Source organism: Bubalus bubalis, chromosome 16 (assembly GCF_019923935.1).
Source record: "Bubalus bubalis isolate 160015118507 breed Murrah chromosome 16, NDDB_SH_1, whole genome shotgun sequence".
NCBI classification, from domain to species: Eukaryota; Metazoa; Chordata; class Mammalia; order Artiodactyla; family Bovidae; genus Bubalus; species Bubalus bubalis.
In genome coordinates, this window is record NC_059172.1 from 64,861,655 (window position 1) to 64,885,493 (window position 23,839).

Here is a 23,839-nt window from a genome sequence, read left to right on the forward strand (position 1 = left end):
TTGTGCCTATGCCTAATGTCCTGAGAAATTTTTTTTTTTAATTCTCTTCCAACCCATAATGTAATCTGACTTTGCTGAGTCTTTCCATCTGTCTTTTTAAAAATAGCACATAAATATATTGAAAATATTAGCAAAATAGAATGCTTTAAAAATAAGCCATTAGCAAAATCCATCTGACTCAGTGTTGTTTTGGGTTGTTGTTGCGTTTGATTAGATACATCAATCTAGAGAAAGAAAAGGACTACCCGAAGAGCATTCCCCTCAAAATCTTCGCCAAGGACATTGGGAATTGTGCCTATGTAAGTGTTTCTAAGTCAGAAAATTAAATTCTAAGTCCCTGCCTAAGGCAGAACACCTGGATAGAAAGAGAGACAGGTAGGCAGACAGACTGGGTATGTGCTGTGGAAGGTAGGCATTTAGAAAAATACATTGTGAGAAAGTATATTTTCCTGGGTATCTGTGTTGTACATATGAAAAGTAACCCTAGAGAAAATGAAGCGAGAGAAATTCACATTAACTCAGTATTTAACATTTATACTTGGTAAGATTATTGCCTGTCAAATGTCTCTGTCCTTCCTCTGGCATTAATGCTTCTCTGGATCTTTTCAGTAGCAGCCACAGAGGCTCGTAGTAAAGACATTTCCACAAGGAGATATTTCCTATTACTATTAAGCAATTTTTCCAACCTGTCACTTCTTAAGTTGAGAGTGAGTTTTGGAAAGTTCTTCATTCTTTGAGTTTTTAGGTATTGAATTCCTCAGCTTAATAAATGGATGAGCCGAGAGAGATAACATTTTTAATGAATCAGCACAGTTTTTATCATTTTGGTCAAAATAAAAATTAAGTTTGTTTAGCCCTAGGTGTTATACGCAATTTTATGACTGAAGTATAGTCCAAGATGTTATCGATGATGCACAAAATAGAAATGAGCATTTTTATGATACTGTAGATTGTCACACTTCTCAGCAGCTCTGTTTTATCCCTCGTACCCTGCTTAAGTTCGGGATGATGTGACACACGGTCTTTTGCTCTCTCAAGTTGCTCCGTGGCAGGAGTCTCCTTACAGGGAGCCCTGCTTCCAGAGTGATTCCCCCCAAAGAGGAGTGCATGTAGGAGAGGCATTCGTTCTCCTTGGCCTTTAGTTATGCACAGCTTGTTAGTGAATTCTGCTAATGTGGTAAAAAATAGCCACATGCTCTAGTTAAATTGCTATTTTTTTTTTTGTTTACTAGCCAAAGAACACGCATCTGCTAAAAATTCATTTGTTTTTTCTACCAGAGATGCATGCAAGAAAAAAAAAAACACATCCTATAATTACTATTTTGAACATATATACCTAATATTAAGAAAAATCATTATTTTAGAAACCAGATATTTTGGGAGTGGTTATTAGTATTATAGGATAGATCTTTCTGGTGGAAGACAACCACTGAGCTTTCCCTGTTCATTTCTGATACTTTTACTTAATCCTTGAAACTATAAGGAACACAGTTTGAAATCAGTGAACGAATTTCAGAAGCAATTTGTTATTGTATTTATATAGAGAATAAATACCATGATAGATAAGTGATGAGTTATAAGTGGATTTCACTTAGCTTTATTTTTAGATCATTCTGTTTCCATTTATTCTACTTATTTGTGCCATTTAAGCCTTATCAGGGACACAGCACTAATTGCTTATTTATCTGATAATTAGAATATGTAAAATCTACCTATGTGCATAGTAAATACTTCCTTTTTAATGTTTATTTTATAATGGAGTATAGTTGATTGATTTAACAATGTTGTGCTAGTTTCAAGTGTATAGCAAAGTTATTCAGTTTACATACACATGTATCTATACTTTTTCAAATTCTTTTCCCTCTTAGTTTATTAAAGAGTATTGAGCAGAGTCCCTTGTGCTATACAGTAGGTCCTTGTTGGTTATCTGTTTTAAATACAGCAATGTGTATGTGTCAATCCCAAACTCCCAATATTTATTTGTTTTTTGATAGCATAGCATTGTCTTATTTTTAAATAATGTCTTATAATTCAGTGAACTCTATAGGTAATCTCATTAATTCCATTTTTCTTGTTGAGAACTATTTATTTTTAAGCAGTAATCTCTCAGTGTAGTTGAGTATTTAACACAGGGATAATATAGATACTGTATTCAGTAGCAGAGTTGGTAACAGAATTAAGTTTTATAAAATGTTCAGTTTATTTGCCAGACTCTTTGGTTTTAAGGCCTCTTCAGATTTCAGCAGTGAAAGTCTCAGCAGCCACAGTGCCTGACATACAGAAAATGCACAATAAATAGTGTTTTTAATTCCAAACTTTAAATTTTATAATGAGTTCTTATTCTGATTTTATCTCAACTGATTTTTTTTTTACCATACAAAGAAATGAAAACCCACATTGTGAAAACAGTGCTCAGAAAAAAATGGAAAATAGTTTCATGTTCTCCCTTTTTTATCACATGTTGCTTTATGGAAATAGTCATAGACATGATGCAGAGGACCAGCCTCTCTGACTTTTTGTTTGGTTTTGAGAGTGGTCCATGTAATCTCTCTGAACTATATTTATTCTTTTTCTTTCTGGCTGAAGGTCTCATATTTTGAGTCATATTTTAAGAGGAAGAGATGTTTTATTAAAAGGAATAATATAAAAATTGAATGAAAATAAATTATAATCAAGGATTTGTGTTCTACCTAAGTGGTACTTTGTCAACACTTGAAATCAAGATTTGCCTGTGGATAATCATTTGACAATAATTATTTGTTCCCCTGGTTTAAAATCCTTTATTTATATCTGTATTTCTTTTTTTCTCCACAGTCTAAAACTATAACAGTAACGAATTCAGATACAGCAAATGAAGTTATCAACATGTCACTTCCAATGCTAGGGATAACTGTAAGTTACTCTGCTAGATATTCTTAATTAAAAACAAACTTTGATGCTTTGTGCTTAGCCACTCAGTTATGTCCGACTCTTTGTGACCCCGTGGACTGTAGCCCGCCAGGCTCCTCTGTTCATGGGATTCTCCAGGCAAGAATACTGGAGTGGGTTGCCATGCCCTCCTCCAAGGCATCTTCCCAACCCAGGGATTGAACCCAGGTCTCGTGCATTGAAGATGATTCTTTACCATCTGAGCCACCAGGGAAGCCCTTTATTTGATACTTTAGATTATTATAAATACTATCCCTTCCATCATAAGACAGCTGATTCTTAGAGGTACCAAAGTCATATTTTGTTCTCAAAAATATGGAAAATAATGACAACAGTTTTTTATTCTTTTTGAGAGTTTTGTTTTCTTTTGAATTGAAGTATAGTTGAATTATAATATTGTATTAGTTTCAAGTGTACAACATAGTGATTTGATGTTTTTATGGATTATACTCCATATCAGTTCAGTTCAGTCGCTCAGTCACATCTGACTCTCTGCGACCCCATGGACTGCAGCACGCCAGGCCTCCCTGTCCCTCACCAGCTCCCAGAGTTTACTCATACTCAGGTCCATTGAGTCAGTGATGCCGTCGAACCATCTCATCCTCTGTCATCCCCTCTCCTGCTGCCTTCAATCTTTCCCAGCATCAGGGTCTTTTCAAATGAGTCAGCTCTTTGCATCAGGTGACCAAAGTATTGGAGTTTCAGCTTCAACATCAGTCCCTCCAATGAACACTGAGGACTAATCTCCTTTAGGATGGACTGGTTGGATCTCCTTGGAGTCCAAGGGACTCTTAAGAGTCTTTTCCAACACCACAGTTCAAAAGCATCAATTCTTCAGCATATAATTATTGTAAGATATTATCTATATTCCCTATGCTATACATTGCATCCGTGTATCTTAATTTATTTTATACCTAGTAGTTTTATACCTCACAATCCCCTTCACCTACCTTGCCCTTCCTCCTAACCTACTCCTCATTGGTAATGGTAGTTTGTTCTTGTTATGTATGTTCCTCTTTTGCTGTATCTGTTCACTTGGGGGGCTTTTTTGGATTTTACATATGAATGAGTGCGTGCAGTATTTGTCCTCTGTCTTAACTTATTTCAGTAAGCACAATACCTTCCAGGTCTGTTCGTGTTGTGTTGCAAATGACAAAATTTTCATTCTTATTTATGGCTGAGTAGCATTCAATTTTTTATATACACATATACCACATATTCTTCATCCATTTGTCTATTGATTGACATTTGGATTGCTTCAATATCTTGGCTATTATAAGCAATGCCACTGTGAACATTGGGGTACATATATCTTTTCAAATTAGTGGCTTTGTTTTCTTTGGATATATACACAGGAGTGGGATGACTGAATCTCATGGTAGTTGTAGTTTTTTGAGGATCCTCCATACTATTTTCCACCAGGGCCGCACCAGTTTACATTTTCACCGGCAGTGTACAAAGATTCTTTTTTCTCTGCATCTTTGAACACTTTTGTTATTTGTGGTTGTTTTGATGATAGCCTTTTTTTTGTTTTGTTTTTGCATTTGAGTGTCCAGTTACTCCAATAACAGTTTTTAATATTTACTTCTTTAGCTGCATTGGGTCTTAGTTGTGGCGTAGGGGCTCTCTAGAGTTACACAGGCTCCAGAGCGTGTGGGCTTCAGTAGTTGCTGTGCATAGGCTGCTTTCTTTGTGGCAGGTGGAATCTTAGTTTCCTGACCAGGGATCAAACCCACATCTCCTGTATTTGCGAGCCGGATTCTTAATCAGTGGCCACCAGGGAAATCCTGATGATAACCTTTCTTAAAGGTGTGAGGTAATATCTCATTGTTTTGATTTGCATTTCTCTGATACTTAGTGATGTTGATCATCTTTTCATGTGCCTGTTAGCTAGCCACCTCCAAGCCATCTTTGGGAAAATGTCTGTTCAGGTCTTCTGCCCATTTGGGGATTGGATCGGTTTTTTGATATTGATTTGTATGAGCTGTGTAAATATGGATTTAAATCCTTTATTGGTCATATCATTTCCAAATATCTTCCCCCATCCTGTAGGTTATCTTTTTGTTTTATCACTGGTTTCCTTTGCTATGCAAAAGCTTTTACTAATTTAATGAGGTCATATTTCTTTATTTTTGTTCTTATTCATTTTGCCTTAAGAGATAGATCCAAGAAAAACATTGTTATGATTTTAAAAGTGTTCTGCTTATGTTCTCTTCTAGGAGTTTTTGTTTTTCAGTTCTTAACCTTTAGGCCTTCAATCCATTTTGAATTTATTTTTGTATGTGTTAGGGAAAATATTCTTATTTTATTTTTCACATGTAGCTGTCTTGTTTTCCCAATACCACTTATTGAAGAGACTTTATTTTCCCCATTGTATATTCTTTCATACTTTGTTGTAGATTAATTGCCCATATACACATGAGTTTATTTCTGGGCCCACTATCCTATTGCATTAATCTTTGTGTGTATTTTTGTGCCGGTATCATAACAGTCTTGATTAACTATAGCTTTTTAGTATTATTTGAAGCCAAGGAGCATTTTTTTTTCCAAGATTGCTTTGGCTATTCGAGGTCTTTTGTGGTGGTTCCATACAAATTTTAAGATTATTTATTCTAGTTCTGTGAAAAAATGTATATATTTTGATAGCGTGTGCATGCATGCTAAGTCGCTTTAGTCGTGTAGGACCATAACCCTCCAGGCTCCTCTGCCCATGGGATTCTCCAGAACGGTACTGGGGTGGGTTGCCACGCCCTCCTCCAGGGGATCTTCCCGACCCAGGGACTGAACCTGCATCTCTCATGTCTCCTGCATTGGCAGGGGGTTTCCTTACCACTAGTATCACCTGGGAAGCCCATATTTTGATAGGGATTATATTTATTTTGTCATTTATTTATATCATCTTCAGTTTCTTCTATCGATATTGCATAGTTTTCAGTGTATAGGTCTTTCACTTGGAACAGTAAAGTTTTAATATTAGCTTAATATTGAATACTCTTCTTCCATTCCCATTTTATAACTTGTGTTAACTGAAAAGCATAATAAGTTTAGACTACAATGTTAGAGTGTTAACATGCATTTTAATATTATATGCTATACATATACAGTTAGGATTTTTTGATATAAATTCTTAGTAGAAAGTTTCAACCTCTTTCCCCTCTTTTCACTTGTCACTATGTAACTCTTATTTTCCTATCTTCTCTCCTGGTTCTTCTTCCTTACCTGATTATTCACTTATTATCCCAAGACTCAGTCAGTCTTAGAATGATGGATTCTGAAGGATTTACCCTACAATAGAATTTTTACATAAAGAATGCCATAGTTAGTAACCATATTCAGTGGCTGCAGGTCCAGAATATGGGGTTGTTCTACCTCCAAATGAACTGGTAAATTTAAAAATAAGCTTTGAATTAGATCATGGATTTTAAAGCATTTTAGTATGCACAGTACATTTTCCCTTGCTTTGCTTTTAGCTTCTTTTTCTTTCTGTTTCATTGGGCAATGGTGAGTTTTTGAAATTTTATTGATAGATAAGATTGGAATGTTTGAGGATGAGGTAGGGAAAGAGAGTTGGAAAGTTCTCGTATTCTCCCTACGAGTATATAAAAATCATATAATGGGTATTTGTATTAAAGGGAATGGCTTTCAGAAGGATGGAACTAAAGGAAGCACTTGAACAACATCATTTCTTGAGTGAGATTCTTCATAAGTATGAAAATATAGTGTTACTAAGATGTAACATGCCATAGTCTTAACTGTTTCCATTTGCTTTTACACATTGCAATTATAAGTCCGTAAAAACTCAGGGCAACCAAAATTGAGGATAATAAATCAGATTTATTTTATTTAAATTGAATAATATATTTAAGATATAATTAAATATATATGCACTGGATAAAGCAGACACCTCTGCATTGATTTCTTATATAAGCTTATACATTAGAAGAGAATGAATAGTTTAAAGGGGAAGGAGAGAGATTAATTAATTAATGACATTTGTTTTCTTATTTATGCTTTTCTTCTGGTAAAGTGATCAGTCTCATCATACCAAAAATATTTCTGTTCAGTATAATTAGGAATTGATGCTGTTTGGTTGTTAGGTTGTAAGGGATTATTAAAGTGTTTTCAAACACTACAAAAAAAAAAAAGGATTTTTACTAAATTGCTTTTCCTGTTTGCAATAAAGTTTTTTGACTAGGAGACTGTGAAGGACATGATGGAGTAGGGGAGGGCAGTGGGAGATGTAATCTCTTAGCCAGGACCCTCCATTATAAGGTCAGAATCATAATTTTTAATTAGAAGATAAAGGTAAGAATATTAAATATTGCCCATCTGTTGCAGTTTCATTTAAAGCATTTTTGCTTTATCCTCTTTTAAAGGATACAGCAAAGTCTGTATAATTTAATATTGTTTCTTTCAAGTGGGATTTTAAACATTGCTGGGTTGTGGTTCTGCTAGTGAACAGTTTCATTGTTCCCCATAACTGGGCCTATTCTCTAGACAGAATTCTTGTCCTTTCTGTCCCCAGGACTGAACTTGCTCAAAGTAAAGCCAGTGTAGACTGTGCCAGCTACCTGTCTCTCTCCTCAAAGCCCCGTTTCTCCTTCTACTCAGAAGCAGCTAAACTGACTTCCACTCAGAAGTCAGCCTTTGAGATTTTACTTTTTCATCACAGACACAGCAGGGCTGTAGCTTTCTGGATAACAAGGTTGTCTTTGCAGGGGCATGTTGTAGATTAAATCCAATATTCTTTGAGAAGTTCAGAGAAGCAGAAGTTAGAACTCTGAAAAAGATCGGTTAACCTTTCAGAAAACCAAGAAGTTTCTTCTTACTTTGTGAAAGAGCATATATATGATTTCATATTCTGTTGGCTATCCATAATAGTGAGGGCCTGATTCTGTTACAATCAGTGGATCCCTAGTCATCCCTAGGTAAAAATGAGTCCTCTATTAGGGTTTAGAGAGGTTATAGAATCAGCACTACCATCTTCAAAAGCCATATCCACCCGCTATGAAGCTTAGAAGCATTTATATTGCCCCCCCTTTTTTTTTGCAAAACATAAAAATGCCCAGAAAATATATTCTCATTCATTTACCTAATGTGAAGAATTATTGTTAATTCTTTTATCTCTAAGGGCTCTGAGAGAGAGTACCAGTTATGGGTCAATTCTGGCAAAGAAGAGGCACCATACCCACTTATTGGTAAGTTTCTATGAAGATCTAAGATAGAATTGATTGTGAATTAATTATAATTCTAAATATCTCAGCGAATTGACTATATAGTCCTAAAATTAAATACTATTAAATATTAAATTTTCTATAATATTCATGTGTTAATTTAATAGATGCTTATCAAGTATTTCCTATGTGCCAGATAAATGATATCTCTTTATTCGAGCAGCTAACAATATAGTTGGAAAGAGAGATGTGAATTCTCCTCTTTTTTTCTTTACAAAGAGAACTATCTTGTCAACTTTGTAAAAATTTTTTCTGAAAAAAAACATGTTGTTACTCCTTTTCCCTATATATTTATTTTTCATGATTAGATTTTTAATTTTCTGTTCCCTTTCCTACCTACTACTTGCCTCTGTGGAAGACTATCTATGATCCAATCATGCCTCAATCTGTCAGTGAGTGTTTAACATCTGCCCTGCACCAGGAATTCTCCTAGGCATCATAAAGACAATGAAATTAAACCATTTCAATTCCTAAATATCCTCATTGACTAACTTAGCAGTCTAGTTTACTAACTACTTTGCTGTTTCTGTAGTCAAATTTTCCAGCATTTGTTTTGAAGAGTCATTGATAAATGATTTATCACCTCACCTTATTTAAATTGATTTCACTAAAAAAAAATTCTTGATAAGTGAGTCCATTCAGTGTGGTTAACAGAAAAAGACCAATTACATTAAGGGACAGCATCTGTAGCAGATCTTGAGATGATAACCATTGTTGATGAGAGTTCTGTTAATAATTTTTAAATGCTTACTATCTGCCGGACTTTGTACAAAACATATCATATGAGTTATCTCATGTTATCCTTTCATTTACCTGTGGAGATCACTACTGTGTAATTCAGGTTTCAAACAATCTGAGTAATCTAAAATCAAACTTTTCTATGAAATGTATGTTCTCAGACTTAAAACAAGTTGTTATGCACATAGGTGGGACCAAAACATTCTTTGCATTTCCAGTTTCTTAGTGTTGAACTTTTATAAAAGTCAGTAAGCAACAATTAAAGCTGGGATTAAAAACCAAATGAGTACTTAAAACAATTGTTTTAATAAAATATATTAATTTAATTAAGACTGTATAGATGGTAACTCTCAGGCTTAAAACAGCTTTAAGCTTCATTTCTAACTCTCACTAAAAAAACCATGGGACATGAAACATGATTGTTACTTAGCAATGGTTCTCCACTTCATATTTTAACATGCTTTGCAAACTTCAATTGTATATTAGCTATTGGCTATTTTGATAAATTGACTTGGCTTTATTACTGTGATAGAAGTCCTTTTTTTTGCCTTAATCCCTGAAAGTTGCTGTGGTGCTTGATGTTAATGGAGCATTGACATTGTCTGCCTATGCCAGATGGAAAAGAAAGGGTTCACTGAATTACATTCAGTGAAAAATAAGGGATACAAGAGAATTTACTCTTTTTAAAAAGTAAACAAGATCTACAGCACAATGGTACTTGAGGAATAATAAAGAAAATGCATCTGCTTAAAAGTACTAAAGAACAAAAAAATCATGTTGCAGTCAGATGCAGAGTCGATGTAGAGTTTAGTTTTTCTAGTTTGAAAATTACTTTTTGAATCTTGTCTCTGTGTTCCTAATACCCTGCAGTCTTCCTTCTAATTCTTGCCTTTGAATAACAACCTCAGAGCACAGTAGTGGGAGGGAAACATAAATCAAACAAACCAGTCCTATTCGCTATTGAGTGACTAATTATATAACTAATAAAAAGTATAAAATGTCTTTTTTGGAAAGATATCTTGTGTTGAATAATAGTAATAATAGCGATGTCTGAAATAAGTAGTTTTGCCCTTATTATTTTAAAAAATATTAATTCTAAGGTTTACTTATTTGATCCTTATAATGCTATGTGATAGATAGGGTAAATATTTTAAGTCACGGATTTAAGGCTGAGAGAGGTCAAGGACTGACTGAAGATTTACAGAATATAGTTAATGTCAAAGGAGAAACTAGAGTGCCTTTAAATATGTTCGCAGATGTGAGCATAGGAGAAGTCAACATTATGCAACTCACAAACTAATCTGTGCATTCCCAAACAAGATACTCTTTAAAGACATTTTCTTCTCTTTGCTTTTTTCCCTCCGCACTCCAAAAATAAACTACTCTGGTTGGGCCACCTGCATTATGCACTGGTCTCCAGCTGTAAGAGTGTGCATGGTGATCATTAAATCAACAAAAGGATTCTTTATACCAAAAGTCCCAGGAGCAAATTGCAGTACATTCCAGTATGTAGCACACACAGTCACAGTGTTAGTCTGCCTAAAGTCTACATTTAGATTTTTTTTTTTTTCTCTGTATAGGGCATGAATATCCCTATGGAATTAAAATGAGCCATCTTCGAGACACTGCACTCCTGACACAGGGATCAAAGGACTCCCCGACACCTTCCAACTTCCAAGAGCCCTTCCTCATGGAGCAGCTGCCCCGAGAGATGCAGTGTCAGTTCATCCTGAAGCCCAGCCGCCTGGCTGTGACCCAGCAGCTGAGTGGTGAGTTTTCTCCTCCCTCATAGAGCCTTTTTTAGCAAAACGTTTCATTCCTGAAAGCAAAAAGAGTTCTTTGCCTTTCAGCCAGATGAAATATTTTTTTCTTTTAAATTTGCAAAGTGTTTTGAAGGAAAGATGGCGTTTTAGAAGATAGTTTTAGAAATTAGTGGTAGGACTGACTGACTTGTAATCAGCAGCTAATAACTGCAGTAGAGTCTGTTCCCTCTTTCTTCGCTATTTTTTCCCCTTTAACCTTATGTCCACTGCAGAGTCAAAGGCACCGGGCAATGCTGCAGGTGCTTCAATGCTTTCTTTGTACTGTAATACATTGCACAGTGTGTTCCCCAAATGGTCACATTGTAAAAAGGAGGCTGTCAGTGATGCGTGTCAGGAGACTCTAATGCCCGACCTGGATCCTGCTACTGATAGGTATGTAAAGATTACAATGGTTTCCACAGAAATCTCTTGGTATTCTGCTAATCCCTCTGAACATAGCCATCTCTTATCCACCCCTAATAAAGACTCCAGAATGGTAAAAATAATATTCAACATAGGAGGACCATCATTAATTAACTGAAGTTTGAGCTTTACACCTCAGTCTGAAAGTAAGATTTTGAAAAAAATAGAAGAAAACATATCATGCCAAAAAGTGTTGAGTGGGGTAGTGGAAAATTGGTGCTGAACTTTTGTAGCTGCTTTTGTCAGTTTGAAAAAACTGGAGAAACCAGTGAACAGTGGCCATTGTTTTATACTCATCCCCCAACACATGCATGTCCAACCCTGTCCCTTTCGGTTGATGACCTAGCCTTAGATTTTATACTTCATTGAAGTCATTGGTCTAGAACTCCTTAATATTGCTGACATTGCATGCAGGCAGGCTCAGTCGTGTCCACCTCTTTGCGACCCCATGGAGGGTAGCCCACCAGGCTCCTCTGTCCATAGAATTTTCTAGGCAAGAATATTGGAGGTGGGTTGCCATTTCCTACTCCAGGGGATGTTCCCAACCCAGGATCCATCCTACGTCTCTTGTGTCTCCTGCACTGGCAGCAGATTGTTTACCACTGCGCCACCTGGGAAGCCCTGATCTTGCTGATAGCAGCTATAAAAACTGATCTTGCATGTGCCCCAGTCCTCCTCCCTCCAGCAGTGATAAATTGAGGTTTTGAACTCGAAGGCTATTTACTCACATCTTTGGGCCATTTTGAAGGGGTATTATAGACATATTACAGTTTCCTAACCTCTAAAATATGAGCTCCTTGAAGGTAGAGAGTTTGGTCTGTTTTGTTTATTGCTATATTCCCAGTACCTGGAACAGTTTCTGCATACATAAAAAAATGTCCAATAAATATTTGTTGAATGAATTTATTAATAGGTCTGTTGTTAGTGCTTATTAAAGTTACAAAAGGAATGTTGCCTTTATATCGAAGATGAGAATATTATTTTACTCTTCTACCTACCCATGTTTTTCAAAACTGTTTCTGTGGGTACCTTGTTAATAAAAGAAAATAAGTGTATTTTAACTAATTGGACCAAAATAATCAGGAGTCAAGAACCCTGAAGGTTTTACTCATTTTTGCCAACAATTTGATTAATTAATTGTAAGCAGCCTTTACTTATTAATCCTCTGTTTCTCCCGGTTAAAGGTTAAGATAATAATGGTTGCAGCTATAAAATGATTCATAATAAATGGAATAACTATAGACCAATGGTGGCAACTACCTGTGTAGTTAAACAATTAATATGTGAACCAGTTTTGTATGTTTTTTTAATACAGAGGATTTTGAGAACAACTACTTTGGAAACCACTAACTTAGATCAGGGATCAACAGACTTTGTCTCTGTAAAGGACCAGGTAGTAAAATTTGCAAGTCAGCAGACAAAACTGAGAATATCATGTAGGTACTTACATAACAAGAGAGAAAACAAATTTCCACAAAATTTTTATGGATGATATTCAATATGTAGTAATAATAATTGAGTGTGTGCATGCTCACTCACTCAGTCATGTCCAATCTTTGCAACCTCATGTACTATAGCCTGCCATTCTCTGTCCAGAGATTTTCCAGGCAAGAATACTGGAGCAGGTTGCCATTTTCCTCCTCCAGGGGAATCTTCCCAACCCAGGAACTGAACCCATGTCTTCTGCATTGGCAGGTGGATTCTTTACCACTGTCCCACCTAGGAAGCCCATAATTGAGTACAATTTTATGTAATACAGATATACTAATGAAAATAATTCCTTTGGGTAAATAACATTTCACTTAATTGGGGTTCAAAATTAGTATTCCAGGTTGGGAAGATCCCCTGGAGAAGGGCATGGCAACCCACTCAAGTATTCTTATCTGGACAGTATTCTTACATGGCAGGCTACAATCCATGGGGTCACAAAGCGTCAGACAAGACTGAGCGACTAAGCACAGCACAGCACACATCATAATTAAATGTAAAATATTCTGATCTGTAATGATATTTTATACATTTCATGATCTTTGAAAACAGCTTTTCACACACATAGGTACTGCCAAATACTAATGTATCATTCTACAAGCATATAATTTTTTATTTTTTTTAATTACACTGTTTGTTTATTTATTTATTTATTTTATTTTTTAACTTTACAATATTGTATTGGTTTTGCCATATATCAACATGAATCCACCACAGGTATACACGTGTTCCCCATCCTGAACCCTCCTCCCTCCCCGTACCATCCCTCTGGGTCATCCCAGTGCACCAGCCCCAAGCATCCAGTATCATGCATCGAACCTGGACTGGTGACTCATTTCATATATAATTTTTTAAATTTTTATTGGAGGATAGTTGCTTTGCATTGTTGTATTAGTTTCTACTGTACAACAAAGTGAATCAGCTATACATACACATATATCCCCTCTCTTTTTTATTTCTTTCCCATTTACATCACCACAGAGCATTGAGTAGAGTTATAGATTCTCTATGCCCTACATCTATGTTTTTATTTCTGCTTAAATAAGATCATCTATACCAATTTCTTCAGATTTCACTTACGTGTATTAATATACAATATTTGTTTTACACTTTCTGACATACTTCATCTTGTATGACAGTCTCTAGTTTATCCACATCTCTACAAATGACCCAGTTGTGTTCCTATTTTATGCCTGAGTAATAGTTTTCTGGGCTCCAAAATCACTACAGATGGTGACTGCAGCCATGAAATTAAAAGATGCTTACTCCTTGGAAGGAAAGTTATGACCAACCTAGACAGCATATTAAAAAGCACAAGGCTATGGTTTTTCCAGTGGTCATGTATGGATGCGAGAGTTAGACTATAAAGAAAGCTGAGTGCCGAAGAATTGATGCTTCTGAACTGTGGTGTTGGAGAAGACTCTTCAGAGTCCCTTGGACTGCAAGGAGATCCAACCAGTCCATCCTAAAGGAAATCAGTCCTGGGTGTTCATTGGAAGGACTGATGTTGAAGCTGAAACTCCAATACTTTGACCACATGATGCAAAGAGCTGACTCATTTGAAAAGACCCTGATGCTGGGAAAGATTGAGGGCAGGAGGAGACGGGGACAACAGAGGATGAGGTGGTTGGATGGCATCACTGACTCAATGGACATGGGTTTGGGTGGACTCTGGGAGTTGGTGATGGACAGGGAGGCCTGGTGTGCTGCAATTCATAGGATCACAAAGAGTCGAACACGACTGAGTGACTGAACTGAACTGAACTGAATATTCCAATGGTAGCTCAGCTAGTATATTCCCTGGTACCTCAGCTGGTAAAGAATCCACCTGCAGTGCAGGAGACCCTCCGTTCGATCTCTGGATTGGAAAGATCCCCTGGAAAAGGAATAGGCTACCCATTCCAGTATTCATGGGCTTCCCGGGTGACTCAAGACAGTAAAGAATCCGCCTGCATTGTGGGAGACCTGGGCTTGATCCCTGGGTTGGGAAGGTCCCCTGGAGAAGGGCATGGCAACCCACTCCAATATTCTTGCCTGGAGAATCTCCATGGACAGAGGAGCCTGGTGGGCTGCAGTCTTGGGGGTCACAAAGAGTCGGGACACCGAGCAACTAAGCACTGAGCAATATCCCTTTGTACATATGTACCATATCTTCTTTATCCATTTCTCTCTTGGTGGACATTTAGGTTTCTTCCATGTCCTGGCTATTGTAAATAGTGCTGCAATGAACATTTGGGTGCATTGTCTTTTTGAATTATGATTTTCTCCAAATATATGCACAGTAGTGGAATTGCTGGGTCACATGGTAGTTCTGTTTTTAGTGTTTTAAGGAACTTCCATACTAGTCTCCATAATGGCTGTGTCAATTTACATTTCCACCAACATTACAAGAGGCTTCCCTTTTCTCCATACCCTCTCCAGCATGTATTGTTTATAGATTTTGTGATGATAGCCATTCTAACCAGTGTGAGGTGACGACTCTTGGTAGTTTTGATTTGCATTTCTCTAATAATTAGTGATGTTGAGCATCTTTTCATGTGTTTGTTGGCTATCTGTATGTCTTCTTTGGAGAAATGTCTATTTAGACCTTTTACCCATCTTTTGACTAGGTTGTTTGTTTTTTTATATTGAGCTGAATGAGTTGCTTGTATATTTTGGAGATTAGTCCCTTGTCAGTTTCTTCATTTGCAAATGTTTTCTCCCATTCTAAGGGTTGTCTTTTTGTCTTGTTTATGGTTCCTTTTGCTGTGCAAACTCTTTTCAGTATACCTAGGTCACATTTGTTTATTTTTGTTTTATTTTCATTACTGTAGGAGGTGGGTCAAAAAAGATTTTGCTGTAATTTATGTCAAAGGGTGTTCTGCCTGTTTTCCTCTAAGAGTTTTATAGTGTCTGGCCTTACATCAAGTCTTTAATCCATTTTAGTTTTGTGTATGGTGTTAAGGAGTGTTCTAATTTCATTCTTTTACATGTAACTCTCCCATTTCCCCAGCACCACTTATTGAAGAAGCTGTCTTTTATCCCTTGTATGTTCTGTCCTCCTTTGTCATAGATTAGGGGACCATAGCTGTGTGGGTTTATCTCTGGGCTTTCTATCTTGTTCCGCTGGTCTATATTTCTGTTTTCTGCCAGTACCGTACTGTCTTGATGACTGCAGCCATGTAGTATAGTCTGTAGTCAGCACGCCTTATTTCTCCAGCTCCATTTTTCTTTCTCGAGAATGCTTTGGCTTTTGAGGGTCACGTTTCCATACAAACTGTAAAATGTTCTGTTCTAGTTCTGTGGAAAATGCCATTGGTAATTTGATAGGGATTGCATTGAATTTGTATATTCCTTTGGATAATATAGTCATTTTCACAACACTGATTCTTCAAACCCAAGAACATGGTATATCTCTACATCTGTTAGTGTCATCTTTGATGTCTTTCATCAGTATCTTATAGTTTTCTGCATACAGGTCTTTTGCTTCCTTAGGTAGGTTTATTCCTAGGTATTTTATTCATTGGTTGCAGTGATAAGTGGGATTGTTTCCTTAATTTGTCTTTCTGATCTTTTGTTGCTAGTATATAGAAATGTAAAGAGATTTCTGTGTATTAGTTTTGTATCCTGTAACTTTAATCGCTCTCGTAGTTCTCGTTATCTTTAGGATTTTCTATTTATAGTATCATGTCATCTACAAACAGTGGTAGTTTTACTTCTTCTTTTCCAATTTTGATTCCTTCTCTTTCTTTTTTTTCTGTGATTGCCATGGCTATGTCTTCCAAGAATGTGTTGAATTATAGTGGTGAGTGGAGATCCTTGTCTTGTTCCAAATCTTAGAGAAAATGCTTTCAATTTTTCACCATTGAGAATAATGTTTGCTGTAGGTTTGTCATATATGGCCTTTATTATGTTGAGATAGGTTCCTTTTCACTTTCTGGAGAGTTTTTATCATAAATGGGTGTTGAATTTTCTCAAAAGCTTTTTTTGCATCTGTTGAGGTGATCATATGGTTTTTATTCTTCAGTTTGTTCATGGTGATGTATCACATTGATTTGTATACATTGAAAAATCCTTATATCCCTGGGATAAATCATACCCTTGATCATGATTGATGATCCTCTTAATGTATTGTTGGATACAATTTACTAGTATTTTGTTGAAGATTTTACATCTGTTTTCATCAGTGATACTGTGCTATAATTTCCTTTTTCTGTGATATCTTTGTATGATTTTAATATTATGGTGATGGTGGCCTTATCCAATTAGTTTGGGAATATTCCACCCTCTGCAATGTTTTAGAAGAATTTGAGAAAAATAGGTGTTAGCTCTTCTCTAAATGGTAGAATATTTGCCTATGAAGCTATCTCATCCTAAACTTTAATTTGTTTGAAGATTTTTAATCACAGATTCAATTTCTTTACTTGGATTGGTCTCTTCATATATTCTGTTTCTTCCTGGTTCAGTCTTCGGAGACTGTACCTTTCTAAGAATTGTCCATTTCTCCAGTTTGTGCTTTTCATTGACATATAGTTGCTTGAAGAAGTCTCAGGATCCTTTGCATTTTTGCATTGTCAGTTGTACCGTCTCCTTATTCATGTCTCAGTTCAGTTCAGTTGCTCAGTCGTGTCCGACTCTTTGCGACCCCCTGAATTTCAGCATGCCAGGCCTCCCTGTCCATCACCAACTCCCGGAGTTCACTTGGACTCACGTCCATCGAGTCGGTGATGCCATCCAGCCATCTCATCCTCTGTCGTCCCCTTCTCCTCCTGCCCCCAATCCCTCCAAGCATCAGAGTCTTTTCCAATGAGTCAGCTCTTCGCATGAGATGGCCAAAGTACTGGAGTTTCAGCCTCAGCATCATTCCTTCCAAATAACACCCAGGGCTGATCTCCTTTAGAATGGACTGGTTGGATCTCCTTGCAGTCCAAGGGACTCTCAAGAGTCTTCTCCAATACCACAGTTCAAAAGCATCAATTCTTTGGCACTCAGCCTTCTTCACAGTCCAACTCTCACATCCATACATGACCACTGGAAAAACCATAGCCTTGACTAGATGGACCTTTGTTGGCAAAGTAATGTCTCTGCTTTTGAATATGCTCTCTAGGTTGGTCATAACTTTCCTTCCAAGGAATAAGCATCTTTTAATTTCATGGCTTTAATCACCATCTGCAGTGATTTTGGAGCCCCAAAAAATAAAGTGTGACACTGTTTCCCCATCTATTTCCCATGAAGTGATGGGACCAGATGCCATGATCTTAGCTTTCGGAATGCTGAGCTTTAAGCCAACTTTTTCACTCTCCTCTTTCACTTTCAACAAGAGGCTTTTTAGTTCCTCTTCACTTTCTGCCATAAGGGTGGTGTCATCTGCATATCTGAGGTTATTGATATTTCTCCCAGCAATCTTGATTCCAGCTTGTGCTTCTTCCAGCCCAGAGTTTCTCATGATGTACTCTGCATAGAAGTTAAATAAGCAGGGTGACGATATACAGCCTTGACGTACTCCTTTTCCTGTTTGGAACCAGTCTGTTGTTCCATGTCCAGTTCTAACTGTTGCTCCCTGACCTGCATACAAATTTCTCAAGAGGCAGGTCAGGTGGTCTGGTATTCCCATCTCTTTCAGAATTTTCCACAGTTTATTGTGATCCACACAGTCAAAGGCTTTGGCATAGTCAATAAAGCAGAAATAGATGTTTTTCTGGAACTCTCTTGCTTTTTCCATGATCCAGGGGATGTTGACAATTTGATCTCGTGATTCCTCTGCGTTTTCTAAAACCAGCTTGAACATCTGGAAGTTCATGGTTCACGTATTGTTGAAGCCTGGCTTGGAGAATTTTGAGCGTTACTTCACTAGCATGTGAGATGAGTGCAATTGTACGGTAGTTTGAGCATTCTTTGGCATTGCCTTTCTTTGGGATTGGAATGAAAACTGACCTTTTCCAGTCCTGTGGCCACTGCTGAGTTTTCCAATTTGCTGACATATTGAGTGCAGCACTTTCACAGCATCATCTTTCAGGATTTGAAATAGCTCAGCTGGAATTCCATCACCTCCACTAGCTTTGTTCGTAGTGATGCTTTCTGAGGCCCACTTGACTTCACATTCCAGGATGTCTGGCTCTAGATGAGTGATCACATCATCGAGATTATCTTGGTCGTGAAGATCTTTTTTGTACAGTTCTTCTGTGTATTCTTGCCACCTCTTCTTGATATCTTCTGCTTCTGTTAGGTCCATACCATTTCTGTCCTTTATCAAGCCCATCTTTGCATGAAATGTTCCTTTGGTATCTCTGATTTTCTTGAAGAGATCTCTAGTCTTTCCCATTCTGTTGTTTTCCTCTATTTCTTTGCATTGATCACTGAGGAAGGCTTTCTTACCTCTTCTTGCTATTCTTTGGAACTCTGCATCCCGATGCTTATATCTTTCCTTTTCTCCTTTGCTTTTCACTTCTCTTCTTTTCACAGCTATTTGTAAGGCCTCCCCAGACAGCCGTTTTGCTTTTTCGCATTTCTTTTCCATGGGGATGGTCTTAATAATCCCTGTCTCCTGTACAGTGTTACGAACCTCCGTCCATAGTTCATCAGGCACTCGATCAGATCTAGTCCCTTAAATCTATTTCTCACTTCCACTGTATAATCATAAGGGGTTTGATTTAGGTCATACCTGAATGGTCTAGTGGTTTTCCCTACTTTCTTCAATTTAAGTCTGAATTTGGCAATAAGGAGTTCATGATCTGAGCCACAGTCAGCTCCTGGTCTTGTTTTTGCTGACTGTATAGAGCTTCTCCATCTTTGACTGCAAAGGATATAATCAATCTGATTTCGGTGTTGACCATCTGGTGTTGTCCATGTGTAGAGTCTTCTCTTGTGTTGTTGGAAGAGTGTGTTTGCTATGACCAGTGCATTCTCTTGGCAAAACTCTATTAGCCTTTTGAGAACTCTTCCTTTTTTCCTTGATGAGTCTGGTTAAAGGTTTTTGTATTGTATCTTCTCAAATAAACAACTTTTAGTTTCATTGATCAGTGCTATTGCTTTCTTTATGTCATTTATTTCTACTCTGATCTTTATGATTTCTTTCCTTCTACTAACTTTGGGTTTTGTTTGTTCTTTTTCTAGTTGCTTTAGGTGTAAGGTTAAGTTGTTTATTTGAGATTTTTCTAGTTTCTTGCAGTAGGATTGTATTGCTATAAAATTCCTTCTTAGAAAGTAAGTTACTATATAGCACAGGGAACCCAGCCTGGCACTCTGTGATGAGCCAAAGGGGTGGGATGGGGGAGAAGAGGAAGGCTCAACAGGGAGGGGGGAAAATGTATAATTATAGCTAATTCTGTTGTTGTACAGTAGAAACCAACACAACTTTGAAAGCAATTTCCCTCCAATTAAAAAAAAAAAAAATATATAAATATATATAAAGTTCCCTCTTAGAACTGCTTTTGCTGAATCCCATAGGTGTTGGGTCATCATGTTTTTGTTGTCATTTGTTACTAGGTATTTTTTTATTCTTGGGGATGGTTTTGATCACACCGCCTCCTGTACAATGTTAGGAACCTCTGTCCATAGTTCTTCAGGCACTCTGTCTATCAGATCTAATCCTTTAAATCTATTTGTCACTTCCACTGTATAATTGTAAAGTATTTTATTTAGGTCATACCTGAATGGCTAGTGGTTTTCCCTACTTTCTTCAACTTAAATCAGAATTTGGCAATAAGTTCATGATCTGAAGCACAGTCAGCTCCTGGTCTCATTTTTGCTGACTGTATAGAGCTTCTCTGTCTTCAACTGCAAAGAATATAATCAGTCTGATTTTGACATTGACCATCAATGTCATTTGACATTGATGTCCATGTGTAGAGTTGTCTCTTGTGTTGGTGAAAGAGGGTGTTAGCTATGACCTGTTCATTCTCTTGACAAAACTCTGTTAGCGTTTGCCCTGCTTCATTTTGTACTCCAAGGCCAAACCTGCCTGTTAGTATATAAGTATCTCTTGACTTCCTACTTTTGCATTCCAGTCACCTATGATGAAAAGTACATCTTTTTTTGGTGTTCATTCTAGAAGGTCTTGTAGGTCATCATAGAAGCATTCAAATGCTTCAGCTTCTTCAGCATTCGTGGTTGGAGCATAGACTTGGATTACTGTGATACTGAATTGTTTGCCTTGGAAATGAACAAAGATCATTCTGTCATTATTGAGACTGCGCCCAAGTACTGCATTTCGTAGGGCTTCCCTGATAGCTCAGGTGGTAGAGAATTCACTACAATGCAGGAGACCCTGGTTCATTTCCTAGGTTGGGAAGATCCCCTGGAGAAGGGATGGGCTACCCACTTCAGTATTTTTGGGTTTCCCTTGTGGCTCAGCTGGTAAAGAATCTGCCTGCAATGAGGAAAACCTGGGTTCAATCCCTGGGTTGGGAAGATCCCCTGAAGAATGGAAAGGCTACCCACTCCAGTATTTTGGTGGAGAATTCCATTGACAGTATATATAGTCCATAGTATCACAAAGAGTCAGACACGACTGAGCAAGTTTCACTTTCACTGCATTTCAGATTCTTTTGTGACTATGAGGGCTGCTGTATTTCTGCTAAGGGATTCTTGCCAACAGTAGTAGATATAATGGACATCTGAATTAAATTTGCCCATTCTGGTCCAGTGTAGTTCATTGATTCCAAAAATGTCGAAGTTCACTCTCCCCATCTCCTGTTTGACCATTCCCAATTTACCTTGATTCATGGACCTAACATTCCAGGTTCCTATGCAATATTGTTCTTTCATCATTGGACTTCACTTCCATCACCAGTCACATCCACAACTGGGCATTGTTTTCGCTTTGGCTCAGCCTCTTCATTCTTTCCTGAACTATTTCTCCACTCTTCTCTACTAGCATATTAGGCACCTACTCACCTGGGGAGTTCATCTTTCAGTGTCATATCTTTTTGCCTTTTCATACTGTTCATGAGGTTCTCAAGGCAAGAATACTGGAGTGGTTTACCATTCCCTTCTCTAATGGACCACGTTTTGTCAGAACTCTCCACCATGACCCGTCCATCTTGTGTGGCCCTAAATGGCATGGCTATAGTTTCTTTGGGTTAGACAAGGCTGTGATCCATGTGGTCAGTTTGGTTAGTTTTCTGTGACTGTGGTTTTCATTCTGTATTCCCTCTGAAGGGTAAGAATAAGAGACTTGTGGAAGCTTCCTGATGGGAGGGACTGGCTGGGGGGGAATCTGGATCTGACTTGGATGGGCAGGGCGATGCTCACTAAATCTTTAATCCAATTTCCTGTTGATGGGTGGAGCTGTGTTCCCTCTCTGTTGGCCTGTGTTTGGTAGGGGAAATGTTGGTAATGGTAACCTCCTTCAAAAGGACTTATGCCAGCACACCACTCCCATGACTGTTGTATTCAGTGCCCCTGACCCACGGCAGGCCATTGTCAATCCACACCTCCGCCAGAGACTCCTGGACACTCACAAGCATGTCTGGCTCAGTCTCTTGTGGAGTCACTTCTCCTTTCTCTTGGATCCTGGTATGCACGAGGTTTGTGCCCTCCGAGAATCTATTTCCCCAGTCCTGTGGAAGTTCTGTAATCAAATCCCACTGGCCTTCAAAGTCAAATTCCCTGAGAGTTCTGTCTGTTTACCAGATCCCCAGGTTGGGAAGTCTGCTGTGGGCCCTTGGACTTTTGCAACAGTACAAGAACTTCATTGGTATAATTGTTCTCCAGTGTGTGGCATCCGGTCCCATCACTTCATGGCAAATAGATGGGGAAATAATAGAAACAGTGGCAGATTTTATCTTTCTTGGGCTCCAAAATCACTGCAAGTGGTGACTGCAGCCATGAAATTAAAAGACGCTTGCTCCTTGGATGAAAAGCTATGACAGACCTAGACAGAGCATATTAAAAAGCAAAGACATTACTTTGCCAACAAAGGTCTGTCTAGTCAAAGCTATGGTTTTTCCAGTAGTTGTGTATGGATATGAGAGTTGGACCAAAGAACTGATGCTCCTGAACTGTGGTGCTGGAGAAGACTCTTGAGAGTCCCTTCAACAGCAAGGAGATCAAGCCAGTCAATCGTAAAGGAAATCAATCCTGAATATTCATTGGAAGGACTGTTGCTGAAGCTGAAACTCCAGTACTTTGGCCGCCTGATGTGAAGAACTGACTCATTGGAAAAGACCCTGATGCTGGGAAAAATTGAAGGCAGGAGGAGTAGGGGATGACAGAGGATGAGATGGTTGGATGGCATCACCAACTCAATGGACATGAGTTTGAGCAGGCTCTGGGAAATGGTGAAGGAGATGGAAGCCTGGCATGCTGCAGTCCATGGGGTCACAAAGAGTCGGACACGACCAAGTGACTGAGCTGATTTTTTAATTTCCTCTTTGATTTCTTCAGTGATCTCTTTATTATTTAGTTGCATATTGTCTAGCCTCCACGTTTGTGTTTTTTGAAGGTTTTTTTTTTTTTTTTTTTTTTTGTATATGATTTCTAATGTTATAGCATCATGCTTGGATATGCTATGAAGTTTCAATTACAATTTCAGATATGCTTTGTGTTTGTTTTTTTTTTTTTAATTTATTGAGGCTTGATTTGTGACCCAAGATTGATCTGTCCTGGAGAATATTTCATGTTCACTTGAGAACAAAATGTATGCTGCTTTTAGATGGAATGTCCTGTGACTATCAATTAAGTCTATCTAGTCTAATGTGTTTTTTAAAGCTTGTGTTTACTTATTAATTTTCTGTCTGAATGATCTATCCACTGGTGTCAGTGGAATGTTAAAGTCCCCCACTATTAGTGTGTTACTGTTGATTTCCCCCTTTTATGGTTGTTAGCATTTGCCTTATGTGTTGAAGGGCTCCTACGATAGGTACAGTAAATATTTATAATTGTTATATTTTCCTCTTGGATTGATGATCATTATGTAGTGTCCTTCCTTGTCTCTTGTGATGGTCTTTATTTTAAAGTCTATTTTATGTGACATGAGTATTGCTACTTCACCTTTGTTTTGATTTCCATTTGCATGGAATATCTTTTTCCATCCCCTAACTTTCAGCCTATATTTCTCCCTATATCTGAAGTGTGTCTCTTGTGGGCAGCATATATATGGATCTTGTTTTGTATCCATTCAGCCTGTCTTTATTTTTTTATCAGAGCATTTAATCCATTTACATTTTAAGTATTTATATGTATATTCCTATTACCACTTTCTTAGTTGTTTTGAATTTGTTTTTGTAGGTTTTTTCCTTCTCTGTG

The 23,839-nt window shown here is 37.6% G+C and overlaps 1 protein-coding gene across 8 annotated transcripts in view; it reads left to right on the plus strand.

The window, feature by feature from the left end:
* Positions 1 to 23,839, plus strand: part of ARHGAP20 (Rho GTPase activating protein 20) — a 221,353-nt gene that overhangs the window by 163,909 nt on the left and 33,605 nt on the right. For 7 of the 8 annotated variants that reach the window (XM_006072572.4, XM_006072571.4, XM_006072573.4 and 4 more), the window contains 4 exons: positions 215 to 299; positions 2,815 to 2,892; positions 8,060 to 8,126; positions 10,481 to 10,669. In XM_006072572.4, the coding sequence (XP_006072634.3) occupies positions 215 to 299; positions 2,815 to 2,892; positions 8,060 to 8,126; positions 10,481 to 10,669 (419 nt within the window). The remainder of the gene's footprint in view (positions 1 to 214; positions 300 to 2,814; positions 2,893 to 8,059; positions 8,127 to 10,480; positions 10,670 to 23,839) is intronic. The other variant, XM_006072574.4, reaches the window with a different exon arrangement.